The sequence below is a fragment of the Homarus americanus genome, unplaced genomic scaffold, assembly GCF_018991925.1.
Source record: "Homarus americanus isolate GMGI-L3 unplaced genomic scaffold, GMGI_Hamer_2.0 scaffold6894, whole genome shotgun sequence".
In the NCBI taxonomy this organism is placed as follows: Eukaryota; Metazoa; Arthropoda; class Malacostraca; order Decapoda; family Nephropidae; genus Homarus; species Homarus americanus.
In genome coordinates this window covers 237180-255877 of record NW_024731872.1, presented here as the reverse complement: position 1 = coordinate 255877, position 18698 = coordinate 237180, and the positions used below count along the sequence as shown (strand labels likewise).

Sequence of the window (18698 nt, the reverse complement as noted above, 5' to 3'; positions counted from 1 at the left end):
CACTGGGTGGAGTGTATCAACACTGAATGGAGTGTATCAACACTGAGTGGAGTGTCAACACTGAGTGGAGTGTTCAGCACTGGGTGGAGTGTATCACTGGTGGGGTGTCAACACTGAGTGGAGTGTATCAACACTGGGTGGAGTGTATCAACACTGGGTGGAGTGTAGCAACACTGGAGTGGAGGGTGGGTGTATCAACACTGAGTGGAGTGTATCAACACTGGGTGGAGTGTATCAACACTGGGTGGAGTGTATCAACACTTGAGTGGAGGTATCAACAGTGGGTGGAGTGTGGCAACACTGGTGGAGTGTATCAACACTGGGTGAGTGTAGCAACACTGTGTATCAACACTGGGTGGAGTGTATCAACACTGGTGGAGTGTATCAACACTGGGTGGAGTGTATCAACACTGAGTGGAGTGTATCAACACTGGGTGGAGTGTATCAACACTGAGTGGAGTGTATCAACACTGGGTGGAGTGTAGCAACACTGGGTGGAGGGTATCAACAGTGGGTGGAGATATCAACACACTGGGCGGAGTGTATCAACAGTGGGTGGAGGCATGAACACTCGGTGGAGATTTCAATACCTTAGGTGTGTACCAATGCTGTTACTACTGTTAAGATACCCTCCAAAGAGAGAGAGAGAGAGAGAGAGAGAGAGAGAGAGAGAGAGAGTTGGCACTAACCTGGTGCCAAATTGGCATCGACGTGGATGCCTGCGTCGTAAATACAATCGATAACAGCAACCTTAGTTCTTGGGAAGTCTTGGTTGAGGATGTCCATCTTGCACTTCATAATATCTGCCCTTTTGTCTGAACATTCTGCATGGTCCATCCCAAACTTTCGGCACATTCCTCCAACTGGTACCAAAGATAATTAATGAACACCTGGCAGTGTGTGATGGCTGCATTTTCTAGTGACCGAATCAAAGTGAAGAGTGATTCATTGTTCAAATTACAGGGAGGGATTAAGACGGAGTTCAAGCACAGTGAGAGTGTGATGAGCTTCAGGAGTAACGCGATCCACACTACAGGATCACCTGACCCTCATACTATCTCTTCACCATACAGCATCACCTGACCCTCATACTAGTTCTTCACCAAACAGCATCATCTGACCCTCATACTAGTTCTTCACCAAACAGCATCATCTGACCCTCGTACTACTTTTTCACCATACAGCATCACCTGACCCTCATACTAGCTCTTCACCATACAGCATCATCTGACCCTCATACTAGCTCTTCACCATACAGCATCATCTGACCCTCATACTAATTCTTCACCAAAGAGCATCATCTGACCCCTCATACTAGTTAAGTTCTTCACCATGCAGCATCATCTGACCCTCATACTAGTTAAGTTCTTCACCATTCAGCATAACCTGACCCTCATACTAGTTCTTCACCATACAGCATAACCTGACCCTCATACTAGTTCTTCACCATACAGCATCACCTGACCCTCATACTAGTTCTTCACCAAACAGCATCATCTGACCCTCACACTAGTTAAGTTCTTCACCATGCAGCATCATCTGACCCTCATATTAGTTAATTTCTTCACCATTCAGCATAACCTGACCCTCATACTAGTTCTTCACCATACAGCATCACCTGACCCTAACCCTAGTTATGTCCTTCACCATACCAACAAATGACAATTGCAATAATCAGGTTCTTTCTCTGTCAATCCGAGCCAACTTACTCATTCTATTCATAATGTTCTTTTCGGAGCATGAACCGCCGCCACTAGGCATGTTAGGAAGGCCACCATCTTCAGGTCTCTGTGGCCCAGCATTCACGCCCAGCACCAGAAGCGCCATGGACAGGATCAGAGACGTCAACACCTTCATGACTGGCAACAAAAACTGGAAGAGGAAAACTAAAGATAAAAAGAAGGCCATGGAAGAACATGATAAATAAGGAAGTCTTCATTTTATTAAAGGGGGAAGCGAGTAATAATAATGAATTAAAGCACTGGCACGATGGGGAGCAACGATGAATGAAGAAAAGCCTTCAGTTACAAGGAAAAGTGTACAGAATAAAGGAACTGACGAACAATGTAACTTTGGGAAAAAGAAAAAAATAGAAATTATATCTACAGTATATACCATTATGTTTCCTCCATTTGCAAGTTAATGCCGGTGGAAGAGTGTTATTGCAAAACACTGAGTTCATTATCCTCAATGTTTGCCCAATGAAACAAATTTAATTACGATTTCCACATTTTCCCATAACCTGTCTATAATTGGCTCCTTTATACTCGCCCACAAATTATTGTTTACCATTGCAGTCGCTTTTTTCACTCCTCTGGATTACTCAGTCGCTCAACTACTCAGTAATTGCGTCTCTCTTTCACTTTGTTTATCTCTTCCTTCCCAATCTTCAACCATTATATTATGCATCTTCACTAACTCTATCATTGATTGCACAGTCTATACAGCCTGGAGGTTTTATCACATTTGCGCCATTTTAAGGGGTTCTTCTCCCACATATTATAATAAATTTTCATTCACGTAAGCTTCACATCATCAGTTTTGACCAATCAGAGTACAATACTTTTTCTGTTGAGAGAATTTCGCATGCATCAAAATTTCTTCGGGAAGTATTAATTCACGTTATGGATCCCCGTAACGAAATCATCAAAAACGTGCAAAACCAAGAGGAAAATCACTTAATGCTCCTTAATCAGTTAAATACGGTAAATTTTTGTAGTATTAGGACTTTTTGTATGTTGAGAAAGGTTAAGTCAGGTTCTCAAAGGTTTAATTCGTGTTTTCTTTGTTTGTTTTAGGGCCTCATATTTTCCTTTATCTCTAAAGTCCCGCCCTCATTCATCCGTTCTTGGTAAATAACTGACTTTTCCAATCACATGCTTAGTTGTCGCAGTGGTCACGTGTTGCCGTCGCTCGGAACAAAACATTAACAACGCTGAAGGTCGTTGTTGTTTTAAGTTTCTTTAGACAAAATTGATGTCTGAAGTCCCACAACGTTCTGCAATCCTCCACTTTATTAACAAGGGAAGATTTTGAATTTCTAGTTCAAATAATTGGTTAGGCTTAAGAATCCACGCTGGCTGCGCTCAGTGGACGTAAACAAAATTTAAATGAAATGATAAATGTAATTTTCATTTGTATATATAAAACATATTCTAATGGTAATATATTCACATTAAATTCATATAATTCTTTCTTATTTATTTAAACAAAATCAATGCCTTTCAATAATAGGTATTATAAAATCTCAATTAGGCCCGAAATGCAGTTAAAACTTGCCCGAGAATTCCCATACTTTTCGTTCTTTTTTAGATGTCAGTTTTCAAGTGATAACCCTGACCGAGTACGGCGGTATCGCCGTTTTTCTCCCGAGGTAAGCAGAATTTTGCTTAATGTGAAAGTTCTTTTTCAAGAATCACCTGATGAAGACAAATCTTCGCTGGTCCCAAAAGGGAGCGTACTAACACATTGGAGCCTATCATGGCACATATACCACCACCTACCCGTATACTGCATATCATTTGCTCACCTTAACGTACTGCGAAAACTAAGGAAGAATAAATTCCTCGGATATACCATTAGAGACAGACATTCAGAAAACACACTGATCGCTATATCCCACTACTCACCGGGTTTAGAACTTTAGTGGGAGGGGCAAATAATAATGATATTAAAAGTCAAACATATAAATAAGTAGTATATAAAAATTTGCACAAACTCTCCATTCTGCGATCAAAAAAGAGGACTCTTGTAAGGGAAGGAACTCGCTGACAGACACTGACTTTCCTGCGGAGGCAGAAGTTATCTCTAAGGATAAAGTAACTGTGTAGGAAGCTCACCTGTAGCAGGCAAACACGTGGTAAGATGAAGGTTGGTGATGTGTGGTTGTGGGGATGGCTGGGTCTCTTTATATATGCGTTACCTCCCATTGGTAACTGCTTATCACTCAGCGATCGTAACCTTGAATGGGATTTATATTGTACTCCCTTTTGAGTTTTCATCATGATTCATGAACTTATGAAGCTAAATTTTGATGTTGAAGAATTTACATATTCGTTCTTAGATCGAAACTAGACTATTAATAGACTTCTTAGTAATTTCAAAGTTGTGTAAAATGTTATTGAAAAAACATATACCGACAGATTAATGTTATATACGTAATAATGATTTGTTGGCTTTGTTCCCCTGATGTAAAGGTGTAAGAGACACTACGGATTTGGGGTTCGACTAACTTTGTGACTCTTGCCATAAGCAGACTACTGCCAGTGCTGTGGAGGAATGTTTACTAACTTTATCAGCATTCACGTGAAGAGGTCTGTTAATAGTTGAAGACACTGTGTCTGATGATGGCAGACATTAATTCTTGTCAGATTTGTTTTTGGTGCAATAATGTTGAAAACAAATTAATTATAGTATTTACTCCGATTGCCAGAGTCTTGTTACCTGTGTTCCTCAGGCTCCGTTCAATATTAGGATTTGTCTACCGTCTCCAGGTGTCATCCTCGCCAGCAGCACACAAACGTCACCTGTAAAATTAGGAATCGCCAGGGTCGGGGACTTGAAAGCATCAAAATACGTATAGTATTTTAATGACTCGATCTGCAATGTACTATTTTTATGATGTTTATAGATGTCACGAGGAAGCATGTTGACAAGAGATGAAAATAATAAGAAAATAGGATATAGGAAACTAGGATGTTGATCTTGCTGGCTCCATTCCAGAGACGTTGAATTGAATTGAATTGAAACAGTTTATTTAGCCAGAAAAACACAGATACAGAGTGGATAATAATAACAATATTAACATGGCTGATCCGGTTGAGAACCTGAGCTCTGTTTTAGGCACCTGATATATACTATACATTTATCTCAAGGAAGTATTATGTAACATTTAGTATCATTGAAATAGTACAATAGCATGGTGGTAATAAGAACATCTCATAATGTTACCACGGTTATCACTTCAATATTTATTTATTTTATTTATTTATTATTATTTTAGTTTTTTTTATTATAAGTATATACATAAATTACAGTGGAATTGAAAAACATAAGTATAATGGGGGAGCAGTACAACATGGGTTGTACAGTAATAAGGTTGAACAAGAGGACAGAGAGGTCAGAATCATGTCTAGTTGGCAATTATGTTTATTGCAATGGTAATTTCTTATCTAGTTACATGATAATTTCCGATAAAACGGTTTTGATGGTACAATAAAAGCAGGTACTGTAAATATAGTAAGTGTTACAAGAAATATTAATACTTCGACAATAGATATTTTTTAAGAGATGATTTAAAGGAAGGGAGCGTAGTCTTTGCTCGGATGGGTGGGGGTAAGTTGTTCCACACCTTCACACCGTGATATTTTATGAAGGTCTGGGACTGAGAGGATCGTATAGGGGGGGGTGGTCTTAGTAGCTCTTTGTGCCTTAAGTTGTATCTCTGATTATTCCGGAACTGGGAATAATTATTGTCAAGCAAGTGATTGATAGATTTGTAAACAAAGAGGGCACAGCAGTAGGTGTTAATATCTTCTTTTCGAAGTTTAACTTGCCAATTTACCTCTTTATCTTCATATCTTCATATCAAACGTATGGAGATAGTATGAAGCTGCTGTTAGCAGAAGATATTTACGTTTTATTCAATATGACTGGTTGGCGCTGTGGCGGTGTAAACGTTGCTGACGTCATTTTAAACATGTTAGTGAAAGATAAGAAATCAACCAGTATATTAACTAGGAGGAATAACCTAAATTATTCCATTTATATTACAGAAGAAAAACTCGTAATCAGTTTTTTGAAACATCGCTAATTGGTTTATTTATAACACCCAAGCTCATTTGAGTCTCTTGGTAAGGAAACAACTGCCTAGGTAATCCTGCAACAAAACAAGTCATGTTTATGTCTACCGGAAAAACGTCATATTGCATTATATAGAAGACAAGAAACTAATCCAAACTGTATGCTAAAACGACAGACGACAAAACAAAACGAAAATCATGAACAGATATTCTATATAGTTGGTGACGTCACGCATGACTTCAAGGCCTCAACTTATGGGGAACCAAGCTTGCTTCCTCCTGAGTATGTATGTATGTATGTATGTATGTATGTATGTATGTATGTATGTATGTATGTATGTATGTATGTATGTATGTATTAAAAACAACAAAGTTTTTTGTTCTTGTGGTAATATGATAGCACTTCCAGTACCCACGTATACGTCCTGGGTTCGATTCCTGACCAGTGAGGTATTTTCTGTAAAAGAAGGTCCGTTTGCATTTAGACTTAGGAGATGTATATATGTAAGAAGTCTTTTAGTACACACACACACACACACACACACACACACACACACACACACACACACACACACACACAACCATTTTTATTTTAAGAGTTTTGACTCAAACTAAGCTGTTGCCACGAAGACCACCTTTTATACATGAACATCGCTTTATTAGGCAGCTCTTCTTCTAAACCCCTGTCCACCAAATACTAATGCCGCTATTTATCGAATACTTAGGTGTTCCTGAAGAACATCTTCTGGTTTAAGGCTGCTGAAGCACACAAACTCCACTTGATTGTGAGCAAGTTTGCCTTTAAATTTTCCACTTCTTGTACCTATCATGTAAGCACCATTCTTTTCCTTATAAAGCACAACTCCAATTAGATTAGGCGGATTCCCTCTACTACGGTCAAACTGTGACAGTGACTCTGCAACATTATCACTTATGTCAATTGGACGGAGTGCTTTTGTACTGCGGGCAAGCATCCTACCAGCCTGCTGGATGCAGGATGACAGGATGTAGGTTTTCCTATTCATCGTCAGAAATATACTGTGCAGATGTGCATGTAAATTCCTTGCAATTGTCTAATTACAAGACATGTGGAGCTCCAAAGTCAACAAATATCAGCAGTAGTTCCTGTGACACATTAGCCACTATATCTTGGACTTCAGCAGACGGGTAACGTGAAATTTAGTTAAATATTCATCGTACTGTAGTGCAATATAAAAGGGTAACCCCACGCTCATTAAGATCATTTACAGACGGGACGAACATCGACTCCAAAAACAGTGTCCTGTCTGCGTCTTTTCTCAGCATATTGTGTGTGTGTTTGTTGTGTGTGTGGGTGTGTTGTGAGTGTGCGCAGGTGTATAATAAGGAAGTTCCTTCCATCTTCAATGTCCAGTGTTCGGATTCAGGAATATTTTTTTATTGTTTCCATCGTTCTGGTTAAGGAAAATATAGTATCTATTTACAGATAAATATCACTTCAATTTCCTCGCCATTTAGTTAGTATCTTTGTTTCATATTTCAATTGAGTACGTTAGGTAGTTAGTTGGATAATCAGTCATGTGGCTGATGTAACTAAAGATCATCATAGTACTCTGCAGGGTCCAGATTATCAGTGATTCCTGTCTTGATGTTTTATTTTAATTGAAGATTAGAGAAAGAGTTTATTTACACTAATCTCAGAATAAATATGTTGTGTTTGTCATCCAGTAGATGCGTCCTACATTCCATCAGCTAAATTGATATGTTTAGCGCATGAATCTCTAAAATTTTTAATGGATTCTCAAAGATTAGAGCTGGGGTGTGCGAATTCATCTGATTAGCTAACACCGTCACAAAGATGTAGTCTGGGTGTAGTCTAAATTACTGCTGTATGAATTTGATATTGGTGTAACTAGATGTAGTCTCTCCTCCTCACTTCCGAGGAAAAGTGTATTTACGAATTTGGGAATGTAAATGCCGGCCTCGACCTGGATTGGTGACCACGTTCCACCATTCCTCAGGATTACGAGTTATTTTTACCAATCCTCCCTAACCTTTACCTCTCTGGGATCAAGTATTTACTTTCACTCCTCCATCGTCATCTCTGCCATGTTACCTTTAATCTTACCCATTAATGTATCTATTATCCTCTCCTCATATCTCATGGCCTTAGTATCTCAGTTTCCGAGTGCTATCAGCATGTCACTTAGTCTTATTTAACTTGTCTGTATTACTTGACTTGAACAGATTCTTGCACAACCGTACTTTGTATGGCATCGAATAAAGGTACGCTTAGGTCCTACGTGTTGACATTATCATAACAGTAATGTTTTAACTTAGTTGTGTTAATAGAGGTAACAATAATCTAGTCGCTTCTTTTATAATTAGAGCGTAATATGCGATACTCAGGTGGTAAGACAGTGCTCACTAATGTTCGGCGCATGGAGGATACTCATGTGTGAGTCTAGGCTGGTGTGAGTGTATTTGGCGAGTCCCCGAGGAAAAGTTAATTCAACTCTCGCATGCTTTAACATCCGCCTAGGGTAATCGCCTGGTGATTAACATAAATATAGTGTGTGTGTGTGTCCTTGAAGCGACTATGGCTGCTACGACAAGAAAACGCAACCACCGCCAGTGCCAACACTCTGACGTCACACACACACACACACACACATACACACACACACACACACACACACACACACACACACACACATACCCAACACTTCTGTATAACGTAAACCAACATTTCGTTGTATTTTATTCGGATGGCTTTATTTGACTAAAACTAACTTTAAGTTAGATACAATAAGTCTAGTGTAGATGGGGAAGAAGAGAGCTCAGCTAACGTCACGGTGACGACGAACCAAGCAGAGTAATAAGCCATGGTCAGCTACGCGTGGATGATGCCAAACAGCCAATGTTACCGTATCCTAGTCGCACCATACACGGCATAGTGAGCTTAAATATCTTAGTGCAGCGATTGATACTTCGCAATACCTTTTTTATCTAATTTCCACCACTTACCAGTTTACTAGCTGTCCGGAAAGTCGATCGTTTCTCTGTCAGACACCGTTAGCAAGAGTAAGAGTTCATGCATGTCCCAGTCAGTACTGTTGGTACGTACTGGGCAGGTACTGGCTCCATAATGTATCGGTGCCTGCTGTCAGTGTTGGTCAAGTCTGGTCTTGAATGAGCTCACATTAGGTGCCTTAAGCACAATTTACGATGTGAAAATTTAATTATTATTATTATTATTATTATTATTATTATTATTATTATTATTATTATTATTTTATTTACATTTTTGTATTTTTCATTATGAATTTTATTTACTATGAACTAATTATTATTATTATTGCTAGTATTATTACATTTTCGCCCCCCAAGCCCCGATGTGGTTCAGTGACCTGTGCCCGGGTGGGCTAATCCCCGTTAAAAATAACTAAAAATAATACACGCTGATGATGGTAACCTCCGTAACCTCTCACTTTATTCTGGGAAGAAATTACCTCTATTGTGATGCCTTCTTTTGTAATCACACCTACTACAAGATGTAATTTCTGTGTACTGTGATATGTGTGCGTTCGTGCCCTAGTGACAGGATGATATTATTTAAAAGCCCCTTAGTTGTTCCGCTGGTCTTGACCTCGCACGTACCCTCGTTCGTTCAGTGAATATAATTTACTTTAGTTGTACTTGAATTTTAAAGTACTGTGAGTTTAAGTACAAGTACAGTTATTAGAATCCTAGGTACAAATACAAGTACAGTACCTCAAATAAGTATCTGCCAGGATAGGTCTGATGACTTCTGATATGCTCCATGCAATCCATGGTGTCCCGGTTGGTATGCGTGGCTTTGCGGTTAACAAATTTATTGGCAAAGCTGGGAGTACAATTTGCCTATTCTGAGTAATTCAGTCTGAGGTTGGTGTCACTTTTCACTCCTACGCAGGACAGTGGTTCATATACAGTAGAAGCCATATTCTATTTGAGGGCTAATCAGTGTGGACTAGCAAATTTGGGAAAACAGCAAGAATGTCCTCAAGCACTCCTGATTCAATGTAATAATTACATCGTTCATGATTCAATAAGCCAGATGTGTCTGTATCCTAGCCTAATTCTGGCCACGACTAAATCACATTGTCTGGTTCTGTCCTTATGAGTAGCTCTGAAGCATACTGATCCTACTACATTTGGTAACCAAACATTATATTAATTACACCGAAATACATACACATTGCATTACATATGTTAAACTATATACAAAAGTAAATGCATGTCCCAATATCTATCATCCGTGGTCTCATAATGTTTCACACAGTTACTTTTTTGAGATACTGTACATTAAAATATATCCTTAAGTGCTATACTTGAAGCCATCCATGGCGCCGAGAAGGAAGAGCTCTGCCGCTGTGCCACGAACACTACAACGAAGGACAGTGACAGATTTTCATAGTCATGACTTGAATTGGGTGCATTTCCTGTTGGACTGTAAGGTCCTTTTTCTTATCTTATTGTTTATTACTAAACAGGTATTTTTAACTTGAGTTTCAACCTCAAAAGCAGTGAGACAAAATCAGCTCAAACATATCTACTAGATAGTTCGACCATGACATCTGGCCTAACAACAGCTGGTAACTGCTTCTACAGTAAATGTGAATTAAACATAATACGTTTAGCTGAATCAAGCTACCTATTGTTGTTTTGAAACCACTGGCTGACGGCATCGCTACATCCGTCATCCTGTAAACTGCCAGTTTTTTTCCATCACACGTCTTGCTTCACCGTCTACGCTTCACGCTATCAGTGCCGCCTGTCCACCAAGGCCTTTTGGTCCGTCCTTGTATTATTCAGAACTGTTGGTGTGATTCCGGAGTAGTTTATCATTGTATGCCTGGAGTTTTCAGAAGGTTTCTTTATCAAAACAGTGAACATCATGGCAATCCAAGAATTTATATATATATATATATATATATATATATATATATATATATATATATATATATATATAATCAACACCTCAACCCGGTTAAGGTGTTGATTGTATGTAGAAGTCCGCGTGCTTTATTGGGCTAATATATATATATATATATATATATATATATATATATATATATATATATATATATATATATATATATATATATATATATATCCTTTTCTCCACTCTTCATCTTATTGTACTGGACATGTACAGCTCGGGTCAAAATAATATCTTAACAAGTACCAGTTTTGGTAAAACTAATGCTGTTTCAACATTTTCTAACAGGCTATTCCAAGAGTTCACAATTATTACTCCACATAAGTTAATTCTATCAGCTTTTGTACTGACATGTAACTATGACGCTGCCATTAGCTAACTCCAACTGATAATTGTCTTTTGACTTTTTATAGTATAACCTTGGCAGTTAAAGAGCTCGTCGCTTTCAGCAAACTTTATTTCTCTCTGGTAAACTACACTCTCCTGGACGCTTTAATGTTTCCCGAAATAAGTGTTTCCCTCTCACATTCCTTAATCAAAGTTTTTCCTTTCGTTACGCTTTAGTTTAAAATCATTTGTACTGAAATATTATCTAAAAGTTTCATTATTTTTCTCTCCACGGTAATTTCTATACTCTGACTTCTCATAAAGACTCCTGTTAGATTGATCATAGTTCTATGGTAATTCTTCGCACAGTAGTTTTGTAGTCCTTGTACACAGAGATTTGTTATTTAGTTCGTTATTTTGAAAAATCAAACTAAACTTCCTCAGTCATTCTAAGGTAACTTGACCACTTCTTTGGTTCTAAAATTTCACAAGTCCAGTAAAATTTAATATTATTAAAGGCTATTTGTCTCTATCCTCATCAAGATGATTTTCATATTTTATTTCACAGAAGAGTCAATTAGAACTAAAACATGTAAACTCTCAAATATAATAGATGTAATACGAAATATTTATACAGGAGGTAAAACCAGAATTACCAGAAATATCTTTAATAAAAGACAATTACCAGTGGAATAAATCAGTGGTGATCATTATCAACTAATAACATAATTATGTGATTACTAAAACAAACTGATTTATTGGAACACTCACTACAGGAGGAAGGTCTGTAGTAACATCCAAATAAACGCAAATAAAACTAATGTGGCCTAAGACATCAATAAAGAATACAAAATAACATTATTATATACAATATGAAACATCATCCCAATAATATTGAAAGAATAAACATACAAATACAATGAAATATCTTATGAAAACATCAGACAAGATAAATTATTATACATAAAAAAAATTACGCTGAAGGTTATTTGACTACAAGTATCTGGGAATCGTTCTGCACTGAGTTGGGAAATATGATGAAGGAACGTAATATAAACTTGGAGATAAAAAAGGAACTCGGGAAAAGTATCATAATGCCTACCTTAACTTAATGTCGAAGTGTATGGTGTGCTTGTGTGTGGTAGAGGGTGCAAATTGTGCCGAGAGGTTCACTGTTTTGATGTTTAATAACAGTTGTTGGAACAGATCATTCAATAATAAATAATAATAATAATAATTAATTAACGGTTTATTGAAAGAACTTGGCAGCCAGAAGGCTGAAAATATACAGTTACATATTTGGGGAATGGGTTTCGAATTACAAATAATATACAAGTAACATAAGTGATACAAATAAGATATATAATAACTAGATGGGGAAAAGCTCAAACTACAGTGCATTTCAACATAGTGACAGTGCAAATAGTAGTGTTTACTGGGAGTGAATACACTGGTTTATTACAAGTTATTGATAATTTTTACAATGGTTGGGACTGGGCTGTTCTTATAGCGATCAGTTCGTGCACTTTATAAGTAATTTCAGAAGTTCTCTAAACTCACATTTTTTCCTTAACCAGAAAATACAGACTTTTAAATTACCTTACATAGAGCACTAACTACACACACATATAGACACCCACGTAATCAGTAAGTGGGCAAAGAAAGAATTATGCATATAATTACATTTATCATTATTTTTATAACAATTAAAAGTGTATAAACTTTTAATACTTCTTAACTTTACAGAAATTTACAAAGAAACATTACATCAGTTGGACTGCATGATAAATTCACTGGACTGCTTCCTTTGGCAATGGGTGACAATTGGTAAATAAGGTAAATAAATATATGATACACAGCAGATGACATAAAATAAATCGAACGAAGTCTTAAACTTGGTTGCTTCATTAGAACTGATGTCAGAGATAAGCAGACATCTACCAAAAGGGTATATCCCATTGTTAAGTTCAGCTAATGCTTCAATCTTGCTCCTAGTCTCTAGTGTTAACAATCTTAGGACAGATGTTTATTTGAGGCAGCTGGTATACACTATATGGTCTGTGGTCAACCCTTTGTACAATGGCACATACTGCTTATGTCAAAGAATGTGAGAAGGGATACTACGTTTATAATATAATCCAATAATCGCAATAGAAGATTTTGTAAAGCATGAAGTGCACCCCAAAAGCTCACTCCTAATTCTTATACCACCTGAGCGTCACAACCAGAACTTCAAAAAGCTGTCATTACAGAAAATTGTCGAGGCTAACTTCCGTGGAGTAAGAATTGCTATCTCTTAGAATTATCTGCCAAAGAATGTTGTGACAGCACCCTGTATGAGTTCCTTTATGCCAGACTGGAACATATTTAGGTACACTCCAGAGCCGGGATGTGCTTAGAACTTGTCAACAGTGTGTAACAGAGAACTGACCAACCGGCTTGTAAGCCAACAAATGGCGAAGAGGACGAAATACTCTATTTCACACTTATTGACCAACAGTGAACAAAATATAAGCAGTAAATAATGTAGTTAACATCATAAGAGAACGATACAGTATTTATGTTGCATAGCATTAAATAATTCTTGAACAATGTTTTCAAAAATTTATTACATCATAGAGAGTTTGTAATTAGTGCTTGAAAATGTTAGATAAATACTCTCCTGCTCTTGACCAAATACCGTTCTTGTTCGTTTTCTTCTCTATTTCAATTTTTTTTTTGTATTCTTGAAATGGATCAAATCCCCGGTCAGCAATCTGTTGCATGTATTCTGCTTCCTTTCTAACCATCCTTAGCTGCTGAACCCTCGCTTGCCAGCCTGGCTGTGCCTGTGACTGCTCGGAGTCAATGAGAATGTCAATATAGCCCACTGTTGAGAGAGGGTTTGGTTTAAGAGCTATTTCTTGCAAACGTTCTAAGGACTTCCTCACTGACTCAGTCATCCCCAGAACCTTCAATTGAACTGCTTTAAAATCATCCTGAATTTTTAATACAAGTTCCTCTGCTGTGAGCTTGTTCTTCATAGCATTCTCGTAGCGCTCTTTTAATTCCTTGGCTGTCTTCTCTACCGTTTTTACCTGAAGGACATACTTGTAAGGGAAGTTCCTGTGCATCGACCAGTGACATTTATTTGGACAAATTCGACAATTGTCATTTGTTATTGCCCAACAATGACTCTTCATGTTATCATCTTTGATTCCACAAACTTCATGGCAAGTCCGGTAACACTTGAGGCAATTTGTTATATATTGGTCATGTGGAATAGGAAAGGTCTCATACACTTCCTCATCTACTGTGTATGTGAAGTTTTTATTTTTGTCTATATCAGCCTCGTGCTGTTTCACTATTTCCAATTCTTTCTTAAAAACTTCCAGCGTGTTTAGTCCAAGTTTAATTTCCTTCTGTATTCCCATGACATAAACTTCTAGATGGTTTCTCTCATTCAGGACACCTTGAGTCAGTGTAAGACTTTTACTTTGCACGGTATTCAACTGCTGCAAGAAAGCGTTGAAACTTTTTGCTCCCATCTGCCAGAACATTTTATCAAAATTATTGCTCCCTTCTTCGTCATCACTGTCAGTGTCAGGAGCCATGTTCTCATCACTTGAGGTGTTGTTTGCATATAAAGCAGAGTTATTAAATTTGAAGTGTTTTCGATATGGCATGCCAGATTCCTTTATTCCACTGAGTACTTGTGGTTTTTGACCATCAGCAAATGTTAGCAGAAGAAAAATGTTATCAGCAATATCCTTCCCAAACAGAGAAAGGACCTGGTCAAAGATATATGTCTGTGTTGGAGTAAGCCGTGGCAGGGAAGACTGAGCCACGAAGCCAACAGCATCAATGTGATCTATACTGTCTACACCTTTGGTCATGAAGAAGTTGCGTATCTGATTGGTAATTTCCCTGTCTCTCATTACCCCTGAGGTATCGCCAAACCCTGGCGTATCAATAATGGTTAAAGTGCTAGGTAACTTGTAGCCCTCCTCATGGTGAAGAGTGTATGACGTTATGTATTTAGTCTGACTCCTGGCCTGGTTACTTTCAGAGGCTTCCGTTATTAATTTGAAGCGGAATTCATCCTCCCAATTAACTCCAAATATATAGTTGATGAGGCCATTAATGAAGGTTGTTTTACCAGAACCCGTTGATCCAACAAGCATGATGACTTTCTCAGGAACAGAATACTTTCGTACTCCATGTTGATATTTTCTTATCATGTCATGATCTCTGCATACAGTCTCTTTAGAGTCAAGCAAGTAAATACAAGGAACACTTACGTCAATAAGTTTTGAAGCACCACATAATTTTTCCTTCGTGATTTTCAAGTTCTTGGCTTGCACAGACTTACGATCAACTTTCTTGATAATGTTACCACTAGGATCACTGTCCACACTGTACTGTGCATTACCACAACAAGCTGAAACTCTGAACCTTGGAGTGGTGTTAGGCGAAACTTCTGCCACATAACTAAGTTCATCTGATTTTGTCTGTGCAATTTTGCTCCACCTTGTCGTTTCTCCATCCTGTTGCTTGATTATGTAATAAAGTATCTTACAACCTACACCTATAAACTCTGGTTTTGACCATTGTAGTTCTACGCTTGTCAATGAGGTCTGAAACACCAATGGCTTTCCAGGAGGGCTAGTTGCTCTGGTGGATACTGCTGGGTTAGCGTCGCTGCTGGGACCCACCCCAACCTCACACCAGCTCTGGACTTTCACCTCATACTTACAGTTGGGGTAAAGGTTTGGAATTCTGTATTTGCAAGTCTCGGCACTAGTCCTCAATTTAGGAGGTTGATTTTCCTTATCACAGTCCTGGCAAATTATTTCATATTCTTGGATATTTGAAGCTCCACATTCTGGTGCCGTCCAATAAATGGTTATGCTGTCATGAGAATTCTCTTCATTGGCAACTTGTGGCATACTTGGCGCAGAGGGAAGTTTATAATCCTTCTGTACTAGACGACCGTTCTTGTAACACCTTATACAAGCCCCAAATTCATGTGAACTGGAAATATCTTCAGCTACTATAAATGCAGTTTTTTCCTTGAGTTTGTTACATTCGAAAAAATTCTTAAACAGCATGGCTTTCTCCATTATGGAGATCACACCACTTTTGCTGTCTACCCCGAGGGCCTCAGGGTTCTGGCCATCATCCCAAAGACGTTTCTCTTCATCACTGGTGTCCCTCAGGGCAGCCCCAAGATGGTGCCTGGAGACCCCATGATCTCTCTCATCGCCAATTTCGGCTCTCTGGTCGCTTTCAAATTCCTTTCCGACTATGTCGCCTTCTTTCTTAGTGTCATATTCATCTCTAGTGTATTTTTCCATCCTTTGACGATGAAAATTGCTTCTTGGCATAAGAAGAGTAAAACAAACAGTGTAATCATTCACTGGGCTCATGATTGTTGACTCTAAATCTCCATATTCTGACATAAACTTGACCTCAGAGAGTGTTTTGACGTATTCATTGAGAATTTTCACTTGTTTTTCCTTGTCTTGGATCCAAACATGTAGGTCATGGCAGCTGAATGGAGAGGATTCTTTCTTTCTGAGAATATCTGTTAAGCAAGATTCCTCAGCACCACCTCCTCTGATGCGAGGCAGTAATACTGACAGTTCTCTCTGGAGTCCACTTTTGTAAACAGCAATTAGTGATTTAAATTTAGAGATCTCCTCCCGAATGAGAAGAAACTTCTTGGCAGCATTTGAATTGTATAAGTCGTTACATTTTACATTTAATTCATAAAGATTTTCAAGGACTCGCTCTGTTTCACTTATCAGATTTGTGCTTATTTCACGAACCAGTTTGCTGGCTTTACTATCCAGTAATGTTAATGGATATAACCTAACTTTGACTGGTACAGCATTTTGTCCTTCCTTTCCTAAAAGGTTTGGTATATTCTTATAGGTCCGAACCGCATCTTCATAACAACAAGGGTTTTCTCGGAGCAGAAAATCTCCATAAAATCTGCAAGAAAAGTTCTCTGTCCTCTTCTTTTCATCCTCAGATATATCCACTTGTCCTTCACCATCTATTTGTATTGTTGGTATAGCTTTCACCATAGCATGCAGCTCTCCGTGAACTTCCTTGCAGTGTGAGGATGAAGAGTGTTGACGGTCAAAAACAAAGAAAGCTTGACCCCCATACTCTACCCCAGTGACTACGTGTGTGGCAGTACCGTGATCAAACACTTCTGGGTGTTGCACTCGGCCATGACCCAGTTGTTCCATTGTCATCTCCTCAGACCTGGTGGTGCACTTGTATTGCAGTGTTACTCGCTCTTGCAGGTTGGAAGATTTCCTGTTGTCAAGGTATTTGGCAGATCCGGATACTTCTAACAGACCTCCGAGGAAACTAAGTTTCAAGCTGGCATTTACGTCAAGAGCTGAAGTTTTGTTTTCCAGAGAGTCGGAAGCAATTAGATGAAAGTCGGATGTTTCAAGTTGTTGAACTGTTTTTTCTTCGAGTGTTACTTTGTCCCATAATGTTATTCCAGGGATTAGTTTCTCACTCCTACAATCATAAAGCATCCCCAGGCGGAAAGGCCGACCAAGTGCCGCAATAGTGAGGATTTCACTAGATACACTCATTTTGTACTACACCTGTGTTGCTCAGAGCTACTGTTCTTCAATTCCAGTGAACCAAATCAAAGAATTTTTTGACAGTTCTTCAACCGGAAAGTTCATTCATTTTAAAGACAAGAACAAAAAGCAGGATATACCTCAATTTACAGCTTAATACAATTAACAAGCAATGAAAATGCAGAATAAGGATACGTAAATTGCCGAGACTCTCCCGCTGTGAGACTCTTCTACTGTGAGACACTCCTACTGTGAGACACTCCTATTGTGAGACACTCCTACTGTGAGACACTCCAACTGTGAGACACTGCTATTGTGAGACACTCCTACTGTGAGACACTCCAACTGTGAGACACTCCTACTGTGAGACACTCCTACTTTGAGACACTCCTACTGTGAGACACTCCTACTGTGAGACACTCCCGCTGTGAGACACTCCTACTTTGAGACACTCCTACTGTGAGACACTCCTGCTGTGAGACACTCTTGCTGTGAGACACTCCTACTGTGAGACACTCCTATTGTGAGACACTCCTGCTGTGAGACACTCTTGCTGTGAGACACTCCTACTGTGAGACACTCCTATTGTGAGACACTCCTGCTGTGAGACACTCCTGCTGTGAGACACTCCTACTTTGAGACACTCCTACTGTGAGACACTCCTACTGTGAGACACTCCCGCTGTGAGACACTCCTACTTTGAGACACTCCTACTGTGAGACACTCCCATTGTGGGACACTCTTGCTGTGAGACACTCCTACTGTGAGACACTCCTGCTGTGAGACACTCTTCTGGCAGCCGTGACTCGCCGATGAAGCAGGAGACACACATGCACACGCGGCTGAAAATAAAAGGTCACATTGAACTGTTTTTAACATACATTTTATTTTTATCTCTCGATTTATTTTCTTTAATTCCCTTGATAATAAAAGACTCTCTCGCCCTATATATATATATATATATATATATATATATATATATATATATATATATATATATATATATATATATATATA

The 18698-nt window shown here is 38.5% G+C and overlaps 1 protein-coding gene across 2 annotated transcripts in view; it reads right to left on the bottom strand.

The window, feature by feature from the left end:
* Positions 1 to 12763: 12763 nt before the first annotated feature.
* Positions 12764 to 18698, bottom strand: part of LOC121868068 — a 46380-nt gene continuing 40445 nt past the window's right edge. For both annotated transcript variants that reach the window (XM_042368339.1, XM_042368338.1), the window contains exon 2: positions 12764 to 18523. In XM_042368339.1, the coding sequence (XP_042224273.1) occupies positions 13722 to 17690 (3969 nt within the window). In that variant the 5' untranslated portion in view covers positions 17691 to 18523 and the 3' untranslated portion in view covers positions 12764 to 13721. The remainder of the gene's footprint in view (positions 18524 to 18698) is intronic.